General features: G+C 38.5%; 1 protein-coding gene across 2 annotated transcripts in view; it reads right to left on the bottom strand.

Moving 5' to 3' along the window:
* FGF13 (fibroblast growth factor 13) overlaps positions 1-20,507 on the bottom strand; it is a 695,370-nt gene that overhangs the window by 273,467 nt on the left and 401,396 nt on the right. The window contains exon 2 of one of the 2 annotated variants that reach the window (XM_079765344.1): positions 13,575-13,742. The exons of the other annotated variant lie outside the window; for it this stretch is intronic. Coding sequence (XP_079621470.1) covers positions 13,575-13,742 — 168 coding nt within the window. The remainder of the gene's footprint in view (positions 1-13,574; positions 13,743-20,507) is intronic. 2 annotated transcript variants of the gene reach the window in all.

Below are 20,507 nucleotides of genomic sequence, written 5' to 3'. Positions count from 1 at the left end.
AAGATGGTGCTGAGCTTTTTCTTCTATCTTGCTCCTGAAGAGGGGAGTCAGGGGTCAGGGTATAGGATGAGGTGAAGCAGCACAGTGGAAGAGGTCGCCTTGGGATATTTGGCTTCAAATCCCAATCAAGTCACTTATTAGCTGTGTGACTTTGAACAAGTTATTTCACATCTCTACACTCCAGTTTCCCCATTGTGTCATTCAAGATTGATGACACCTACCTCATGGGTTGGGAAGATTAGCAAAAATAAACCTGAAGTGCCTGGCATATTAAAAGATGCAAACAAACAAACAAGCCACAAAACCCTGATAGTTAAGCATCCAACCAAAGCACAGTATACAGAGTAATACTGCACAGAATACATCACACCAATTCCTAAGACCTCCTTCTTCATACTTCTGGAGGGAAATGAACTATTTCATGCAGTCTCACTGCTTGTGAAAATAACACAGAAGGCGATCTTGACAATGACCCAACCCAATTTGGCAGGATATTCTCTTCACATGTCTTAAGTTAGTTCTCACTATGCAAAGGGACTTTTGTCATTCAGGGACTTCAGTCAGCAGATATTTTGTGAGACCAGGTTTTGAAGTAGAAGGTCAGTTGGCCTGAGGTGATTATGAACAGGCCTGGAGCTGAATAAATGTATACCAGCAGAGTGAATAAATCCAATTCTGACACTGCAGATTATAAAGCATTTTGACCAAATTAAATTTGTCCTGTAATCATATTAAAGTTAAAGCTGGCTGTTTCTCTTTTCAGTGAAGAACAAGTCACCTTTTTAAGCTATTGTGGTGTGGATTTTTTTCCTGACAGCAGGTATAAGGTCCCTCTACCTCTGTTTACTTAGTATACCTGGTTATGTCTCTCAATAAGATGACACTGGAATAACTGGCTCTCTGTAGGGTAAACCTTGTTATTACAGTCTCTTGTAATTGAGAGACCATGGAATTTGGAGGGAGGCAGGCTGCATTTGAGTACTGGCTCCATTTCACAGTCACATGACCTTGAACAAGTTATTTCACTTCTCTGAGTCTGGGTTTCCTCATCAATAAAATGTAGAGAGAGAGAAAATATCTACCTACCTCCAAGGTTGTTGTGAGAATTAAGATAATGTTAGGTAAAATACTTGGCACATACTAAATTCTGGATAATTGCCAATTATTGTTTGCATTATTTACCTCAAGCTAGAGAGTAGGGTTCCAACAAGTTATTAAAGATAATTCATTGCTAATATACAGAATATCCAGACCTGTAGGTAACACCTAATCCTATGAAACTGGATGTACTCAGAGCAATTATTTTAAAAAATGTTTTTATTGATTTTTTTAGAGATAGAGGAAGCGAGAGGGATAGAGAGATAGAAACATCAATGAGAGAGAAACATCATCAATCAGCTGCCTCCTGCACAACCCTTACTGGAGATTGAGCCCACAACCTGGGCACTTGCCCTGACAGGGAATTGAACCAGTGACTTCCTGGTTCTTGAATTGACACTCAACCACTGAGGCACACTGGCTGAGCTCAGAGCAAGTCTTAACATTCCTATCAATGTTGTAACTTGATTGAGAAGAGAAGAATGGACCAAGAGAATCAGCTTCTTAATAATTAGAGATGATATTTCCTCATTTCTACCATTATAGGTGAAGGACATCCCCTGGCTTAAAGAAAGGCGGTTAGGCAAGTGACCTGTGTACATGTTTTTATTTTTATCTAAGGACGGTTCTATTATATCCAAATTGAATTTAGCTATTCACTAACCATTATACTCTTTCTTTGTGTATCCTAGAGAAAGTAATCACCTCCTTCAAGGTAAGGGTGATTTAATTTACTTCATATAAGTGCTATACTCCACCTAAGTATAGGCACACAGAATTAGCAAGTACCTCCTGAGATCTTTTTGCTTATGACAGCTCCTTGTCATAAAAAAGCTGAGAATGGATTTGTGGACACCATTTTATTTATTTAAACCTAAGACATCTTTTCTTCACTAAAATTGCTTTTTGTTTGTTTTTATTACTCAACCGAGGATATTTTCCCCATTTATTTTTAGAGAGTGGAAGAGTGGAAGAAAGGGGAGGGGAGAGAGAGAGAGAGAGAGAGAGAGAGAGAGAGAGAGAGAGAGAGAGAGAGAAACATCTATGTGAGAGAGACACATTGATTGGTTTTGCCTCCAGCACGTTCCCTGACTGGGGTGGGTAAACAACCTGCAACCCTGGTATGTGCCCTTGACTGGGTATGGTACCCAGGACCCTTTGGTGCACAGGCCAGCACTCTAACAACAAAGCAATGCTGGCTAGGGCCTAAAATTGCTTTTGGACAACAATCTCACATATAGGGCAAGAGTATATGGAGAAGTCATGGAGGCCAGAAAAAGTTTCAAATTGAGTCCTTTCATTTATCAAGAAAGTGTTTTAACCTTTTGTAACAGTGTGTGAAATGTTGGAAGCATCTCCTACCTGACATTGTTTTTGTGATCATGCCTCTAAGGGGCTCTGCAGAGTGTTCTCATCGTATGTAGAAGTAGCTCAGTGGAAATATGCTCTCTTTTCCTTCCTTTATGTAGATCTGGTCTTCTAGCCAATGTACACTTGTTGCTTCCAAACTGGACATGCTGTTCTGAGAATCTGGAGCTGTTCTGAGAATATATATCTTAAAATAGCTGGGGCTCATAAGTAGAAATATGCTAGCACATGGGTGGAAGTGGACATGTGATTTTGATGTGTTGGAGTGAGTGTGGATATTGGCTGTGAAGCAAGACAAGGGTAAGTGTTGATAAACTGGAGGATGTTATATCTCATTCCACACTTTCCTGAGGGCATTATTCAAGCTGCATATTCTTAAGCAGACTAACAAATGCTGTAGCGTATAACATGAAAACCGGAATCAATGTAATTTGCAATGCTGGGAATGATTTACAAACATGGATAGCATTTAAAGTATCTGAATTATGTCAATGTCAGTTTTCACATCCATGCTGCTGTAAGAATTTTATGCTGCAGGAACTGGTGATGTTTATATGATAGTATAACTTGGGGATAAACACCCAAATCACGAGCAGCTTGAGTCAACTTTTGCAATCTCACCCTAGAGCAGTAGCAATCAAATAAAGATATAATAGTACTTTTATGGCATATGAATACTCTCTTCTCCTCCATCTTCTTATTTAAATACATTCAGACATGGTCCTTAGACACTCTTTCACCCACATTGCAAGCTGAGTCATAGTTTGAGAGCAGAACAAGTGTTGCAACAATTAATTGCAAGAAAGAATGTTGGTCAAAAGGTGGCAGATTATCACGCTCTTATGGAGAAGCCTGATTATTATTATTATTTTCTAAAAGCAAAGAGAGGCAAAGAGGCAAGGGGGCTTCAAAAAGGCTAAATTACCCTTTCTTCCAATAGTAATAATAGTAGGTGTGTGTGTGTGTGTGTGTGTGTGTGTGTGTGTGTGTGTGTGTGTGTATGTGGTGGGAAAGATGGATACCTTACAAGGCCACAAGTTCTAAAGGTCATATAAGTGCTGCCTGTCCAGCAATGCCTCTTAATCACAAGGCACCTCCTAAAGAAGGCCATGAAATCAGCATGATAAGAATTCTGAATTGACAGCTGACATCACACAACAGACTGTATGCCAAGATGATATTTTTCTACCCTGTTAGCACTTCAGAATTACCTTGGAAGCTTTTTTTTTTTCCTTTTTTAAAAATAAGCCCTGTTGAGCCTCTGCCACAAGAGATTTTGCAGGGTTTTGTTTGGAGAATTAGGTGAATTGGTTGGTTTTGGACTGATGTTGTGCTCAGGCATCAATATTATTGAAAAGGTCCTCAAGTGATTCTGACATTTAGTCATGGTTGAGAATCATCTAAATATTCTAAAGCATTGTCATTCAAAGTATGGTCCACAGACTTAGTGCTGGCCTGTGATCTGTATCTAAGTACATTTTTATTCAGTTCAGCTGACATTATTTTTCACAGCAAGATAGCAGTACTTTTTAAATTGATTTTAAGAGAAAAAAGGAGGGAGAGAGATAGGTTGCCTTCTGCACACATCCTGACCGGGGAACATGGAACCTGGGTTTGTGCCCTGACCAGGAATTGAGCCCCTCAACTTTTGGTGTATGAGAGAATGCTCCAATCAACTGAGCCACTGGGTCAGGGCAATAGCAATATTTCATTGATGAAGGAAGCAGTGCATTGATTTACATTCTGGCACAAGCTCCTATCTCATTGTGGACTGGTAACAAACAATTTCAGACCCAGCACTCATCCATGGACCACACTTTGAGTAGCACTGCCCTAAAGATAGTAGGTGAGGGTTAGAGGGAAAGGGAGCTGCATTCATTTTCAAGACTGTGTTAATTGTCAAAGCCCAGCTTTGATCCAAATACACTGTTCAGTGGAGTCAGCATGGCATTTCCCAAATCAAACTTGTGGGGTGTTAAAAAGTGTTTAGAATAAAATGGGTCCAATAGCTGGAAGATGTTTGTCACTGAAGTGCCCAAAGTAGGAGAGATTCCTAATCTGTAAGACTCCTCAAAACCTTTAATATAGTCTTATGCACTGTGACTCAGTAAGACTGGTGTGGAATTTGGGAAACATGCATTTGACCACAGAATCTGTCTTTTTCACAAATACATGATCAGTGTTTCATGAAACATAATTTGGAAAATATTAGTCTGATAATTATTTAAGAACACGTGAAAGAGAATAGAATTGATTTCTGTATTGTCTTCCTCCAGGCAAGTGAGTTATTTAAAACAAAAGGCAGAGTGAAAATTGGAGCTGAGACAGTAGCACATTCTGGTGCATCTTCTTAACCAGGCTTACCTCTACACATTAGTGTTGGGCTTGGTTTGAGGAAACAGCTAAAAGTCACTCAGGCTCTGCCTTTTTGGACATGGAACATAGTCTACATGGATCATAGCAAATTGGGTCTGAAAGGCAGATTTCCATCTATTTTTTTTTAATTTAAGTGATTTTATCAACTGGCTGTGAAGAGAAAAAAACATAAGAGAAATCACTGAGCTACAAGACTCTCAAAAGCATCTTGGCAAAGCACCCTGAAGTAACAAATTTGATGGGGCAGAACTCATATAGAGAGGTAATTTCCAGATTTTTTCAAGTATTAGCACTTAGATTTTGACATTAAAAAAAATCACCCCTAACTGGTTTGGCTCAGTGGATAGAGCGTCGGCTGCGGACTGAAGGGTCCCAGGTTCAATTCTGGTCAAGGGCATGTACCTTGGTTGCGGGCACATCACCAGTAGGGGGTGTGCAGGAGGCAGCTGATCAATGTTTCTCTCTCATTGATGTTTCTAAATCTCTATCCCTCTCCCTTCATCTCTGTAAAAAATTAATAAAATATATTTAAAAAAATCAAAATCACCACCATAACTTCATCAGCCATCCAAGTATCAGTATTGGCTTCACACAGAAAGAAATATCTGCTTCCAATATTAACTAAGGGAAACCTCAGTTACGAGGGTTGTAAAGAAGAGACAACTTCTCAGGGCAACTACCCCACCAACTCAACAGGGACACCTAGGATCAAGGGAGAAGGGAGACCTGTTGCTTTAAAAAGTGAGTCATGGAAGTATGAATAGTTGTTAGTTTCTACTGTAAAAGCCAGCCTAGAGATGCAGTTGAGATGTATATCTATATATATAAAAGCCTAAAAAACCTACCAGCCGGTAGCTATGACAAGCAATGACCATCAGGGGTCAGATGCTCTGACCAGTAGCTATGATGTGCACTGACCACCAGGGGGCAGACGCTCAACACAGGAGCTGCTGAGCTGCAGTGACTTGGCAGCTGCAGTTCGAACTACCCTCTCGCAACCCGGGACCCTAGGGGGATGTTGGAGAGCTGGTTTTGGCCCGATCCCCACAGGCCAGGCTGAGGGACCCTCTAGTATCTAATAAGAGAATAACAAAACAAACAAACAAAAAAAAAGAGAGAGAGAGAATAACAAATGCCCATGCTGGCCTGAAAGTGAATTATTGGCTAGTTAATTATACTTCTTTGATCAAATTATTAGTTTCCCAGGGAGTAGAAATATAGCCCCAAAATATGATTTAATTTTGAATTTGCTACGATAAGGTGAAGAAATAGAAGAGAGAATGTGCTTCAGTGTCATTACTACTTTGCTATTGTTATTGGGTTCATAACAAGTTGTCTTCTAAGCAGTAGCTGACATGCAACCAAGAGAAACACATTCAACCACTCTGTTGGGAAAGAATGATGTTTACTCATTGCTAATCACCAAGCCCTTCAGATTTCTGGTTTTAGTTCGATTTTGATATGGACCATTTTTTAAAATCTTTTTTTGTGTGACTCCACAATCATGCTTCCCTTTGTTTCAATGAGCAAATAAAATTTTCTGGTGCCATTTTCATTACCCTTCAGGTCATAAATCAAAGTCAGTGAGACCCTAAGGATTATTTTTATTTATTTATTTATTATTTTTTTAATAAATCTTTATTGTTCAGATTATTACAGTTGTTCTTCTTTCCCCCCCTTAGCTCCCCTCCACCTTGTTCCCACCCCACCCCATGCCCTTATCCCCACCCCCACTGTCCTCGTCCTTAGGTGTATGATTTTTGTCCAATCTCTTCCTGCACCCCCACACCCCCTTCCCCCAAGAATTGTCAGTCCACTCCCTTTCTATGCCCCTGATTCTATTATATTCACCAGTTTATTCTGTTCATAAAATTTTTTATTCACTTGATTTTTAGATTCACTTGTTGATAGATATGTATTTGTTGTCACTTTGTTCATAATTTTTATTTTTACTTTTTTCTTCTTCTTCCTCTTCTTAAAGAATACCCTTCAGCATTTCATATAATACTGGCTTGGTGGTGATGAACTCCTTTAGCTTTTTCTTGTCTGTGAAGCTCTTTATCTGACATTCAATTCTAGATGATAGCTTTGCTGGATAGAGTAATCATGGTTATAGGTTCTTGCTACTCATCACTTTGAATATTTCTTGCCACTCCCTTCTGGCCTGCATAGTTTCTGTTGAGAAATCAGCTGAGAGTCGTATGGGTACTCCTTGTAGGTAACCAACTGTTTTTCTCTTGCTGCTTTTAAGATTTTCTCTTTGTCTTTAGCCCTTGGCATTTTATTTATGATGTGTCTTAGTGTGGTCCTCTTTGGATTCCTCTTGTTTGGAGTTCTCTGCACTTCCTGGACTAGTAAGACTATTTCTTTCACTAGATAGGGGAAGTTTTCTGTCATTATTTCTTCAAATAGGTTTTCAATATCTTGCTCTCTCTCTTCTTCTGGCACCCCCATAATTCGGATGTTGGTACGCTTGAAGTTGTCCCAGAGGCTCCTTACACTATCTTCATATTTTTGGATTCTTTTTGCTTTTCTGGTTAGGTGTTTTTTGCTTCTTTGTATTTCAAATCTTTGACTGGATTCTTGGGATCCTCTAGTCTGCTGTTGGATCTCTGGATATTATTCTTTATTTCAGTCAGTATATGCTTAATTTCTAATTGGTCCTTTTTCATATCCTTGAGGGTCTCACTAAATTTCTCGGAGGTTTCTAGAAGATTCTTGAGTAACCTTATAACCGTGGTTTTGAACTCTATATCCAGTAGTTTGCTTTCCTCCATTTCTTTCATTTGTGACCTGTTTCTTTGTCTCCACATTTTGGCTGCTTCCCTGTGTTGATAGAGTGGCCTTGTAGGCTAGGTGTCTTATAGGGCCCAGTGATTCAGCCTCCCCAATTACCTGAGGTGGACACTCTTGGTCCACCCCTTTGTGGGCTGTGTGCACAGTCTTGTTGTTAAGCCTTGATTGTTGTTGGTATCACTGGGAGTAATTAACCTCCAGGCCAATTGGCTGTGAGGACCAGCTGTGTCTACAATGGAAAAACTGCTATGCTGAAGATACCCTAATGGGGCAGGACTTGCTTCAGTGGGGCTTTGGTGCTCACTGAGTCTGCCCCTTGAGTGTGTTGCTTATGGATGTGAAGAGTTGTAATTTGGTATGGTCTAACACTGACCACTGGGTACACTGGCTATTGGATCTCCAAGGAGGTGCAAAGTCAGCCACTGCCTGAGGCCACCAAGCAGTATCTACAGAGAGATCTGCAGATTCCTCCTCTTTGTTTGGGGTTTTGAAGTGCCCACATGAGGCCCAGCTGTGAAGCAATGCAGGCTGTGCTGCCAGGACTTAGGCCTTCTTTTGGAAGCTTTGGAGTTCTCTGACCCAGCTGCAGTTTGTTAGGTTTTAGATTGTAAAAGGACAGGCCATTCATATGCAAAAGCTGATGCACACCGCTTGGGTGGGGTTGTAAATTCGGTGGGGCGGGGTCTCAGGGAATCACCATGGCAGAGCAAACAGCAATGGCTACCAGTCAGCCATCTCTGCAACCCATGCCCCCAGGCATGAACAATGATCACTGCAAGCACTTCTGAGAGAAAGCTGCCCTCACTTTCCTGTCCCGATGCCAGATAGTCCAGTTTCTCCCTGTATGAGTCTGGGTCCCTAGAGTCTCCCTTGGAACTGGAGTTCAGAGCAATCGGGAATTTGTATCTCCCCCCCTATTGAAAACAACAACAGTGCACCCTATTGCCAGCCCATTTCGCGCGCCTCCGCACCTTCGCACCTCCTACTAGTCTCAATGTGTGTTTCTCTTTCCTTCTAGTTGTAGAACTTCCACTCAGCCAGCCTTCCCGTGGTTCTGGATGATATCCAATTTGTTCTTTAGTTGTAGTTTTGATGTGGTTGTGCGAGGCAGCAAGTACATGTGTTTACCTATGCCGCCATCTTGGTTCCTCTCAGATTATTTTTATATTAATAGTTATTTTAAATTAATAGTTATTTTTATTTATTTTTTAAAAAATATATTTTATTGATTTCTTACAGAGAGGAAGGGAGAAGGATAGAGAGCTAGAAACATTGATGAGAGAGAAACATCGACCAGCTGCCTCCTGCACACCCCCCACCGGGAATGTGCCCGCAACCAAGGTACATGCCCTTGACCGGAATCAAACCTGGGACCTTTCAGTCCGCAGGCCGACGCTCTAGCCACTGAGCCAAACTGGCTTCGGCAATAGTTATTTTTAAATTAAAAGGTTAAGAATAAAGTATTTGGTCTATTCAGAGTTACCCAAACATATGGCCTTATGTCCTCCTAATAAATTAGAAATAAAACCAGTTATATCTTTTCTGAAAGTCAAGACATTTTCAGGTATCAAGTATTAGAGGTTGCTTCATTGTACTGAACCAGCTATTCATTCAAATAGAATTAAATCCATTTTCTCAAAAGGTAAATTAGTACTAAAATGAAATAGACACATGACAAGAAATGACAGTTGAAATATAAGGTAAAGATGAAAATAAAAACATTTTCCTCAGCATATTCCTTCATATTCTTCTACCTTCTTCCTCTCCTACCATTTAGATAAGACTGATATACATGGTGATATATTCTCTTTCTGGGATAAAGAAACCATGGCATTAATAAAATAATAGACATCGTGCTAATTACAAATATGTCCCCTTTACATTTGGCACAAAAATTTGCTTTATTTTGGTTGAAAAGCTGATATACTTCATCACCAGTCTGGAGCACAAATGCTCTTCTCCAACCAAAGTCACTATGGTTGGATGCATCTTTTAATAAAAAAGGTTATGGATGTCCTGAGGGAGATAGAGTGTGTGTGTGTGTGTGTGTGTGTGTGTGTGTGTGTGTGTGTGTGTGTGTTTTAAATCACATGAAAACAAGACTGTACAAAAGAAGCCAAAGGCTTGATTAAAAGATGGTGACAAATCCCTGAGCTCTGTAATATTTTCCTATATTATGTTAACTCCTACAAATTTACTATTATAATCAGGTATTCAATTCAAAAGCAAATGCTAGGAATCCATGGTTTAGTTTTCTCCATAGATTTTCAACAGTAATCACATGCAAGCATGTATATCTCAGTGTGATTCTTTTGCACAATTTTCAAACATCAGTAAAAGCCCAATGACAGGTGTTTATTATTAGCAACTATGCTGCTAATAGATTGGCTTTGAGAAGTTACTCTAATCATTGATTTCCTTTTGGCACACATGACAATGAAAGGAAAAAATAAATAAAAGAATACAGCTATGATGATTATAGTTTCTCTTGCCAAATGGTTCCTGGAACAGTAAGAAAAACGATTTTAGTAATGATTTCCACTCTCCATGTGGCTTTCTCATAACAAAGACAGCTGCTGGTTGGTACTGGGCCAAATTAGAATCTCAGATATTTGTATGTGCTTCTTCAGCCAAATTCCAGTACTCACATAAGATTACATCATAAGTGATTTTTATGACAACAATCATAACACTGAAAATCACAAGCATTTGGAACAGATTGAAGAACTTATTTTAGAATTGGGTGCTCAGAAATAGAAACCTGTTTCTAGCAAAATGTAATTTGGCCTTAGTGTATCCTGAAAAGGAAGATATATCACTCATTCTATGTAATATTTTACATGAATTCTGAGGGCCCTGAACATAATACAAAAATGTCTTTAAAAAGACAGATAACTGTGAACAATTTTAAATAAGTTGTCTGTACTAAATCTCAGGTGGTCATAAACTATGGAAATTACCTGGCCCTTACAAAAAATATCACCAACCAAAATAAACATCAATATTTCATCTACAATAATGCAAAAGAAGTTGGTAGATTTGTCAATTCAGTAAGAAGAAAATTAATTCCAGCCTTATCAGAGTACACACAAACCTCTTTTACCTAATTTAATCATCCAACTCAAAAGAGTCTTTTCCTCCCAAATTTAAATATATTTTTCATTTTTCACATGAGGCCTGTATAAACATAACCTCGTTAGAAGAGGTCATACTGACAGTTTGGCATGCACACCTCAAGCAATGGGTGGATTCACCATCCCATCCATTGCCTTCACTTGCAGTAAAATCGGTGAACATCCATAGACAAGGTCAATTAAGGTCTCATCCTTGGGCACAGAGACAATGAGAGGAACTCTCTCTTTAAATGCTTAACATGAGAATAAAATGTGTCAAGGTACGGGCATAGTTTAGAACTAAGATTATATTCACTTGTACTTGAAATTGTATCATAACCATTTATGCCAATTATAATAAAACATTACAGCAACTGTAAGAGAGAACTGAAGACTGTACCTTATAGTATTTAAAAACTAATCTTGCAAAAATCTTCCAGGTCACCAGAATGACCACTGAACCCTTTGAAACCCATAGTTAACTTCACTTCCTGGTAATGATGAGCTTTGGTACCCTACATGAAGTAAGCATGTTAATTTCTTAGCAACATTTCCTTATTTATCTGACATCTCTTCCCCAGCAAATTTTCTTTTGCCCCCATCTAAGGTCTTCTGGGTCTTGATAATTTGTACAGAGATCAAGTGGTTTCATTTTAAGGTCTGGGTTCACCGTTAGCTTCCGTGCCTTTGTTTGAAGGGGTTACAGTAAAATTCTAAATGTCATCCTAGAAAACCTCTAATACTATTTACAAATAACTCATAATGAGGAATAAGGAGTTAGCTTTGCTATTCCAATGGACCTGGCAGGAGAGCAAGACTAAGGAAAATCTTCAGTCTGAAAAAAGACAATGCCCATCATCAAAGTATTAAATGTGAAAGGATGGCAGCCACTCAACTTGTGGATGGAACAACAGACTAAAAACTCTCCAAACTTTGTATAAGAGAGTTTAACTGCTACCTATTCTCAAAGTAATTTTTTGGATCTGAAAACATTCCTAACAGTATTCGCAATACACTCAAGATAATATTTTGTAAATTAATAGATCCTTTCTAAATGATATGCAATAAGAAAAGGGATGGGGATTGAAATTTAGTCATTCAACTGTTCTCTTTAGAATCTGAGTATTGTTAAAACAATTTGAAATTTCTAACCGATTGTTTGACTGAATTTAACCAGCTGCTTCTTAAGTGACTTATTTTTCTTAGTCAAACCAAATTTTGTTTTTCAGGCTGATGTTCTAACTATATAGTATCTGTTACATAATTATATAATAAGCAGTATATATCTATAATACAGATATTGTTTTGTACTTGCAAATATACACACATAATTTTAGAGAAAGGAAAGCAGAACAAATTGGAATGCATTATATATAGTAAAGTAAATGTCACTGGTTAATTTTTTTGTTCCATAAGAGCATAAATGCAAGTTAGTATTTTCTCTACTAAATCACCAAAAGATTTCTTTTACTCACTGTAAAGGATCTCCATTTACAGCTCCAGATAAGTAAGTGTTGACATGAGAACTCATACCCAAAGTGGATAGCTTGAATATCAAAATATGGATAAAATAAAATAGGCATGTTCTATTGCTGAAATAAAATAAAAAAATGAGAAATATACACTTCTCATTTTCTGCCAATAAACATTTAAAATTCTATTTGGAATGAAGGAGAAGGGGAGACTTTGAGATATAAAAATGTGCTTCCAAAACTATGGAATAGAGTTGATTTGGAGTAATTTTCTTACACACCAAACTTTGAACATCATCACATGGTAGTCTTTTCCAAGTCAAAAAGACAGTTGTACTGAAGAAACCCATAATGTTACAAAAGGGCAACTTGAAATGGGAACAAGGTCGCTTTTAAAAATTGGATCACAACCATTTATGCAAAAGACTACACAGACTGCCATAGGACAAGTGAAATTAGTCACTTCCAGTGTTATTCATTGGTAAACTGCTTCAATAGTATTTTATATGGGTGGCGGGGTGGGGTGGGGGGGCAGGCTGTTTTCCAAGAAGCATTTAATTAGCATATATAGTATACATCTCAAATGTCATTTTGGAAATTGAAATATACACAGCTGGCAAAAAAAATTACCACATTTTGTGATGTAAAAAATGTTCCTGTTTGACATAGGCAGAAAAGTTGGAAAAAAATAATAAATACTCTTTCTGGGGAGACGAGGTACTTTAGAGACAGATTTATAGCATGGATTGCAAGGAATACCGTGACCTCAGTTTAAATAATAGCAGGTAGAGTTTTCCAAACCTGTGGTTGAGCTGAAAAGAAAAACAAACTACTCATTGTTTCCTTGAGGCATGCATTTCACTATGGCAAAGTATAACTGGGCGTGCATTACATGGCAAGTCTGGGCCTGCTTCAGCAAACTAAGTAGATCACGAGCATTCTTCGAGCGCAATGCAAAAGCTTTATGGAGTGGAAGAGAGTATTATTTCATTTTTGAAGTGCCATTCCTCAGCCGACTGCTGCTTCAGGAATGCCAGGTGATGGAAACAGACTGGGTCAGTCTTTGGCTACAGGTGCCAGCAACTTTAGCAGCCAAAACGGGACAGTGTATTGACACCAGCTGAAAACCTTTCAGCTATGAGAAGCAGGAGGACGGTGTGTGCTGTGCCAGAGATGACTGCATTATACAGTGTCCCATCTGAGACTGCATAACACATTCACCAACAAACCAGGAGGCCTCCTAACTATTTCAGGAGCCTAACAGCACACTAGGGGGCAATGCACAGTCAAAAAGAAAGAGAAAGAAAGAATAAGAGAAAACAAGCAAAACACGCGTCTGTTGCGCACAAACCTTCGGGCTCTGTGTTTTCTTTGTGGTGTACTTGCTTCAGCGGGCAGCAGAAGATTTCGTGACACTTAGCACGAAAGGGGGACTCTTTTTTCTTTAATTCCGCAGATTGGATGGAATCTTGCCGTAACATAATGTATTCCTGTGTGCCAGGAGGGGCGTCATCCAGAACTGTGGTCACCACATAACAAAATGAACTCAAGTTAGGGCTTCATGAAAGCAGCGAACGTCTTAAATCAAACCTACTCCCAGGAAAGACTAAAGAAACAATATTCCCCAAAAAAATTCCAAAGAAAAGGATTTAATAGCTTGTCCATTTTATTTTTAGGGGCTTTGTTTAAAATACTAAAGGTTTGGGAATAGCTTACTCAACTACAGATACCTCTACTGCCAGTACAATGAAAATGTAACAGTGTTAAACTATGCCTGGAGTGAAATAAAATATTTTAATACCATTAACCATATTGTATCTAAATAAACACCATGCAGAGCTCACATGTCTCAATTTGAGATACAGCATAAATATAGGGGTGGGCAAAAGTTATTCATATGTAAACAATACAATAATAAATAAGAATAAACTCTTGTTTTGCATACCCACAATTGTAAACCTACTTTTGCCCACCCCTGAATTTACAGGTGACACTGGCCATTGTCCACCAATTATCAGTTTATTTTTCTTTCCTTGGTCTGCTGCTGGCAAGAATATGACATCCATGCAGTATATACCGAGTCTGACAGAAAATTTAAGGGTGCTGCTCTCACTCTTTTATTTCCAAAGAAAACTAGGGCTGTTGCAAATATTCCTCAGATATTGAAAACCCCTTAATGAAAATAAGAAATCCCAATTGAGAGCCTAGTAATCAACACTGGATCAAAGACCAACCTTGTTGAATTGTGGAAGAGCAGGGCCTGGTTCACTACTTTTGGTCATAGAAATACACCAAGCCCCTATCAGCCCACATTTTCTTTCTAGGCCCTTTGTCAATTTCCTAAGCATTATTATGAATTTCTAGTAACTTTCCCCTGCAAGTACAGATGTCTGGTTTTATAGTGTCCATTGCACAACATTCTTTAGCCTGATAACCAACCAACAAAGGAGGTGCAAATTTGATCTGCATTTGTAGAAACAGGGAACTGACACCGGGATGAATTTTCTCTCTTTTACACCCTTCCCAATGAAGACATTCAATTTTGCCAGGAGTGAGTCAGTGCCTCCAAGAGCTGTGATTAGTGACTTGCTGATTCATTCTATTCCCCCAAATGCATACACTTAATATGCATTTAAGAAGACTGGTACCATCAACAAACTTCTTATGGGGAGAATAATGCTGTGGTGTTTGGAGAATATAAACAGCTTATGACTTAAATCAGATGAGATCTGAAGCTTCTGTGTTTAGTGTAACATTCCCAGCCCATTGGCTGGAATCTTAATGGGCTTTAAGAGCTTTCTTTCATTTTGGGGTAAAAATGGTATAAAAACCAACATAACTTTTAAATTAGTATTATGAGTTTGGATTAAGTTTTAGATAGATAGCCTGTATATGAAATTGTTGTCTTCCTTTGTAAGTCATTAAATTATGCAAGAAGGTGATGAATATTTTAGTCATTTCTCTTTCTATTTTCCTCTAGCATTCAGCAGCAGTAATAAAAAAAATTTCATACAGATACACCACTACAGCTTTTCTTGGCAGAGAGTCCCCTTCATCTACTAGGAATGTGACTATAACTTCTTAGAATTGCATTGAATGCACATCTTTGATAGCAACAGCTGCTATTCATAAACACTTGCAACCATTTCCTGCCATGAGCAGATACTTATGATAATATAGACACTTATCAAATTCCAGCATCACAGCTGAAGAAAAATTCTGGTTTTACCATCCAAATTATTTAAAGGAAACTTCCCAAACTTGGAACTTTTTTTAAAAGAAAGGAACACCCATCTGAGAAATTCTATTTTCATGCACTGTATATAAGAATCATATTTTTAGATTAAAGAACAATTAGAGAATGAAAAATAACTTTTTATAATACATAGGGAACTTGCTATTCAGAAGTACATGATAAACATAAGTAAACTGTCTCCAATTTTTATTTTTCAATACCAACAATGACATCACAAATTAGCATATCTGGAGATTAATAGCAGACTGAAGCTAATAGCCTTTGGCTGACTCTCCATCCATCAGCTTTTCCCAGCTGGTCATTAATTCCCAGAAAAAGGCCTCACAGTGCCATCATTATTCTTTAATTAGATACAACTAGTTATCTGTAACATGAAACAAAATTCAAGTGAGCAGGACATGCTGACTGATACAAGAACCAGCCCAAAAATTCATCATAATGGGGAAAACATGAAGGTCACAAAAGTGCAGGATAATTACTTTCTACAAAATGCTCTCTCTCCTGTTCTTTCTTCAAATTGAATTTAGCAAGTGCAAAAGGTGCCAAGATGAGAGCATTTAAGGAGCCATCTCAGTAATAACCATAGGCACAGAACATTTCTCTGGAATTCGTGAGCATCTGGAAGTTAATGGCTCAGGTTGGGTCTCAGGCTGTCTCTAGTCAATGTCCTAAACATCAGTCAATTCAGGCAAAACAGTGGCTTGATGTCATGTGACACAAGAGCCAGAAACATTTTGGACTTTTTAACCAGAAGTAACATTGTATAGGCAATATCTCACTCAGATCTGTAAAATCTCTGAACTTGAGAATATTTTATAAGAAAAAATTAAAACTATTATATCAAATCCATTTATTCCCAGGACTCCCTCAAGTAAGACAGTGGCTGTATATGCAATTGACAACAGCAGGAGTAACAGGGGACTTCCTACAGTACCCCAGCTCTAAGGCAGGTAGGTACCTTAATTCTACTTCCTTAAAAAAGGGGTAAGGATGCAGTGCTTCCAAGGGGTATTAGCTCTAGAAAATGGAGAGTAAACCTGCAAAGAAGTCAGCCCATCAAAACAGGAATTCTTTATTTCCTTGACTTAGTCCAATATTTTCTACCACTTCCCCCTTCTAGTGCATTCCCTTCTTGCACACAATCTCTGCTATCTGAAAACCACTCCTCCCTCTGTTCATTTCAACAATTTGTCCACATTTATTCAATGACTCCTGCTGTCCTTCCCAATAATAAGCTTATCCAATCTTGGAGGTAGACCAAGGACTCCAGTGATTAGGTAGACAATAGATTTACACAAAGCCTTCTCCAGTTTCAGAGGTTCAACTTAATGCTTCAAGGCAGGTAAGAGTAGCTCATGGGTGGTTTCTAAACTGTATGGCCCCATGCTTTGAGAAAGGCTGCTGAGCCTCATTACAACAGCTGCCAAGGAGTAGGCTTTCGCCAGAAAATTGTGACCTTATAGCCAGTTCCCTTGGCCTTGATCACACAGCCCATGATCACACAGCCCACCTACTTGGGATTCCAAAGTCCCACAAGAGTGGTAGAGAGTTGGAGGGGACAAGTGGACACCTGCATATCCACACATCCACAGACACACAAACACTAAAGGCTGGCATATTCAGACAAGGAGGTGCCAAAAATAAGTGACTTTTGTTTGCAGGATGATAGTTACGACCAGAATTTGTGAAAGAATTACTTCCTGGTATAAAAGGTATACATACCATTGACTATCCATTAGGTGGACAAGCCTGCATCTAGAACTGGTTTCCCAATAGCAGCACTAGACTGGCATTAAATCATCTCCACTCTCCTCCAGGCTTCTCAGCAATCACCAAGATCAAGATGAGAAATGGGAGGCAGTCATGGTAAGGGAGGAGAGTTTAAGTCTAAGCCTGACGACTTGGCTTAAGCTACTCATGTTCACAGAAATGTAGTACACCCATTTCAAATTAGACATAAATAAAGACCCAATCTATAGCAAAAAAGATCACTGATAAACCAAATAATTCCAATGTAATGGACCTTTTAAATGTATATATGATACATAAAATAGCTATCCAAATATTTAGTAGTACTACAAACACTACAATGTACTCAGGGAGAAGAAGTAACTTTTATTGGAACAATTATTGTAAAAGCCCATCCATGATTCTAGTGTGTTTGCCATCAAGTCTAAAGTAAAACTGCTTTGTACAAACATTGATATATTAAACAGGAATCAGGGTTCTTTAGTAATTTTTAGCTTCCAAGATTATTATGGTCTCCAATGAGTTTTTCTTTCTTCATTCAAAGACAAAAAAGCAAGTTTCTAGGAAACTGTTTAGACAATGCTACAAAGGCACTTGCTCCTCACCAGGACAGTCTAATTTGTAAGGTATGCTGACTTCAAGCTGGAAACAGTTAACAATTCATCAATTAGTTTGTGATGCTGTTTTTTTCTTTTAAATTTACTCATTACAAAGTTTACTCAACATATTTAATGATATATGATTTTAAATCAAAGCAAATCTGAGATCACTAGAGCTATGGAAATCACATACAGCCATGGGATTCCCAATCAAAGTTATTATTTACGACAACAAGCAAATAAAACCACCTATGAAACAGAAAGTATGACAAATATAAAGATTATCAAATGACCTGACATAATGAGAAAGTGAGAAGAAAACAGAGTAATTAGAGTGATACTCTTCCATGTCCCTGAGCACCTGTCATGCTGAAAAGTACATTCAAACATAGGATGAGTTAGCTCAAGATCTCCACTCTGCTTCACAGCTAACTATCCATCTGCTTTTGATATTCAAGCTTTACTGCCACCAGTGGACATTATCAAGATGGCAGGTTTAAATGTAAATTAGTAACAAGTAAACAATTCACGGAATGAAACAGATCAATACTAATGATCATTTCATTTGGCGAAAATAGAAATGACTTAAAAAAAACATTTCTAGAAATGTGTTAACTTCTTATTTGTATTCCTCCCCATCTCCATTTAGTTCCCCAAGAACTATTAGATCTTCCTCCAAATTCTGTTTGTTCACACTGTTTTGCTGTTTTCATGGTATAATGAAATTCAAACACCATACTATAGCAGTCCCCCACCTCCTCAATTCCATTGTAGGACTCTCTTCTTCTTGCTCACACTAGCTTTTAATTAATGTGTAGACTATGCCAGGCTTTTTCTTGCCATAAAGCCTTGCATTTGCTGTTCATTGTGATTCCCCCTTTATTTCCTTCTGGGCTCTACTTAAATGCCACTTCCTCAAAGATGTCTTTTCAGGCACCTTAGGTACGTTTGCACTTGTCACCATCTAATTATTGTATGTATGTATGTATGTATATAGTATGTGTGCATCCATGCATGTATGTACTTGTCTCTTATCTGATTCTCCCCACAAAAATACAAGCTCTGTGAAACATAAACATTATTTGTCCCATTACCATTTAATATGTGGGTCCAGCACAGTGCCTCACTCAAAATACACACTCAAAAATTATCATTAATCAAATGAAGGATGCCCTCCTTCCTGTTTATCTAACCTTCTCTCAAAGGTAAGGTAAAGAGCTCACTCTAACTCTTAATTTTCATAGAACATTTTATGAAATTTATCTTGTTTTGTCTTGGGACATCTTTTTGGCTATTATCACAGCCTTTTATTGAAAAGTTAAACATAATTATTTTCATATATATCTCTTTTCTCTGCAACTTGAATATAAGTTCCTGATAGATGAGAACCATATCTCTTTGGGTATTAATTTTGTTTTCCCAATGGTCTACAATTCTTTGCACCTGGTAGTTTTACAGGCATGAAATCAGTCCCTTCTAGGGCAAGCCATTTAGGGGGACTAAATGGGAAGAGTTCAGCACATTGCCTGACATCTGATGTGGAGGAAATGCTGTCCACAACAGAGATAAAACTGTTGAAAAATGCAGTCTGGTGGCTAGGAAACCAGAATCTCTACCCTGAGTTGCTGCTTACTTTCTGGTGTCCTTTGGAATGCCATGTCACATTTTTTATCCTCAGTTTTCTCATTTCAAAAATTAAGTGATTGGACTACGCTAGGGTTTCTGAGCATTGCTACTTTATTTGGCGCTAGATACTTCCTTGTTTTAAAAGATTGTTTTTTGTACTGCATGATTTTTAATAGTATCCATGACCCCTACCAAGTAGATTACATTAGTACCCCTCCAATTTGTGACAACCAAACATGTCTCCAGATTTTGCCAAATATCCCCCACAGTGGGATGAGGGCAAAAGTGCCTTAGTTGAGAATCACTGGACTTGATGATGGGTAAAGCTCACCTCGTCCTCAAGCCCCTTTTACAGAAGTAGTACCAATCCTGGAAGTCCCTTTGTGACTCTCAAAGATGCTAAGCATTCACCGTAGCAGAGTGGTGCAGTGGAAGTGTGCTGGGCCCATCAAAGATGCTAAGCATTCTGCAAGGGCTTAGCTAGTCCATTCAGGGGAGTTTTACCCCTGCAGCCCAGATCAGAAAGAGAAAAATGCACTAGTAAGCATGATAACCATCCAGGTCACAGAAAGCTTCTGACTGGCAAGATGTAAAGTACTACTACTACACATCAGTGGGGTCTTTCCTAAGCCTAGGGCAAAGGCTTTTTCCAGTAAGTGATGACATTGGACAGCACCAATAGCAGTGCTAGATACTAGGTAAGTACCTCTAGGCATCTGCTATTCAGGTGGGGCCCAGCCAATCAGAGACTTGGCTCATGTGGTGATGAGAAAAAAAGAGAGGCTGGGAAATCCTCTGTGGCTTATTAAAGTAGGAGGAATGACCCATGGTGGAAAAAAAATATGGCTATATTGCTCATGGAGTAATATATTGGCTGACAATTGGCATTGCTTCCAGAATGCCATCTGTAATTTCTTGAAAATGTTTAATCATGAAAATTTTTATTTTCACTCATTTTGTTTTAATGCAAAGTGCTTCTGGCTACTGTGTCCTAGGAACTGAAATATCTAGGCAGCCATTACAGAGTACTTACAGACTGATTCTAGCTGTTGCC

This window comes from Cnephaeus nilssonii (assembly GCF_951640355.1).
Source record: "Cnephaeus nilssonii genome assembly, chromosome: X".
Lineage (NCBI taxonomy): Eukaryota > Metazoa > Chordata > Mammalia > Chiroptera > Vespertilionidae > Cnephaeus > Cnephaeus nilssonii.
Note: the sequence above shows the minus strand (reverse complement) of the source record. Positions and strands in the feature narration are given on the sequence as shown.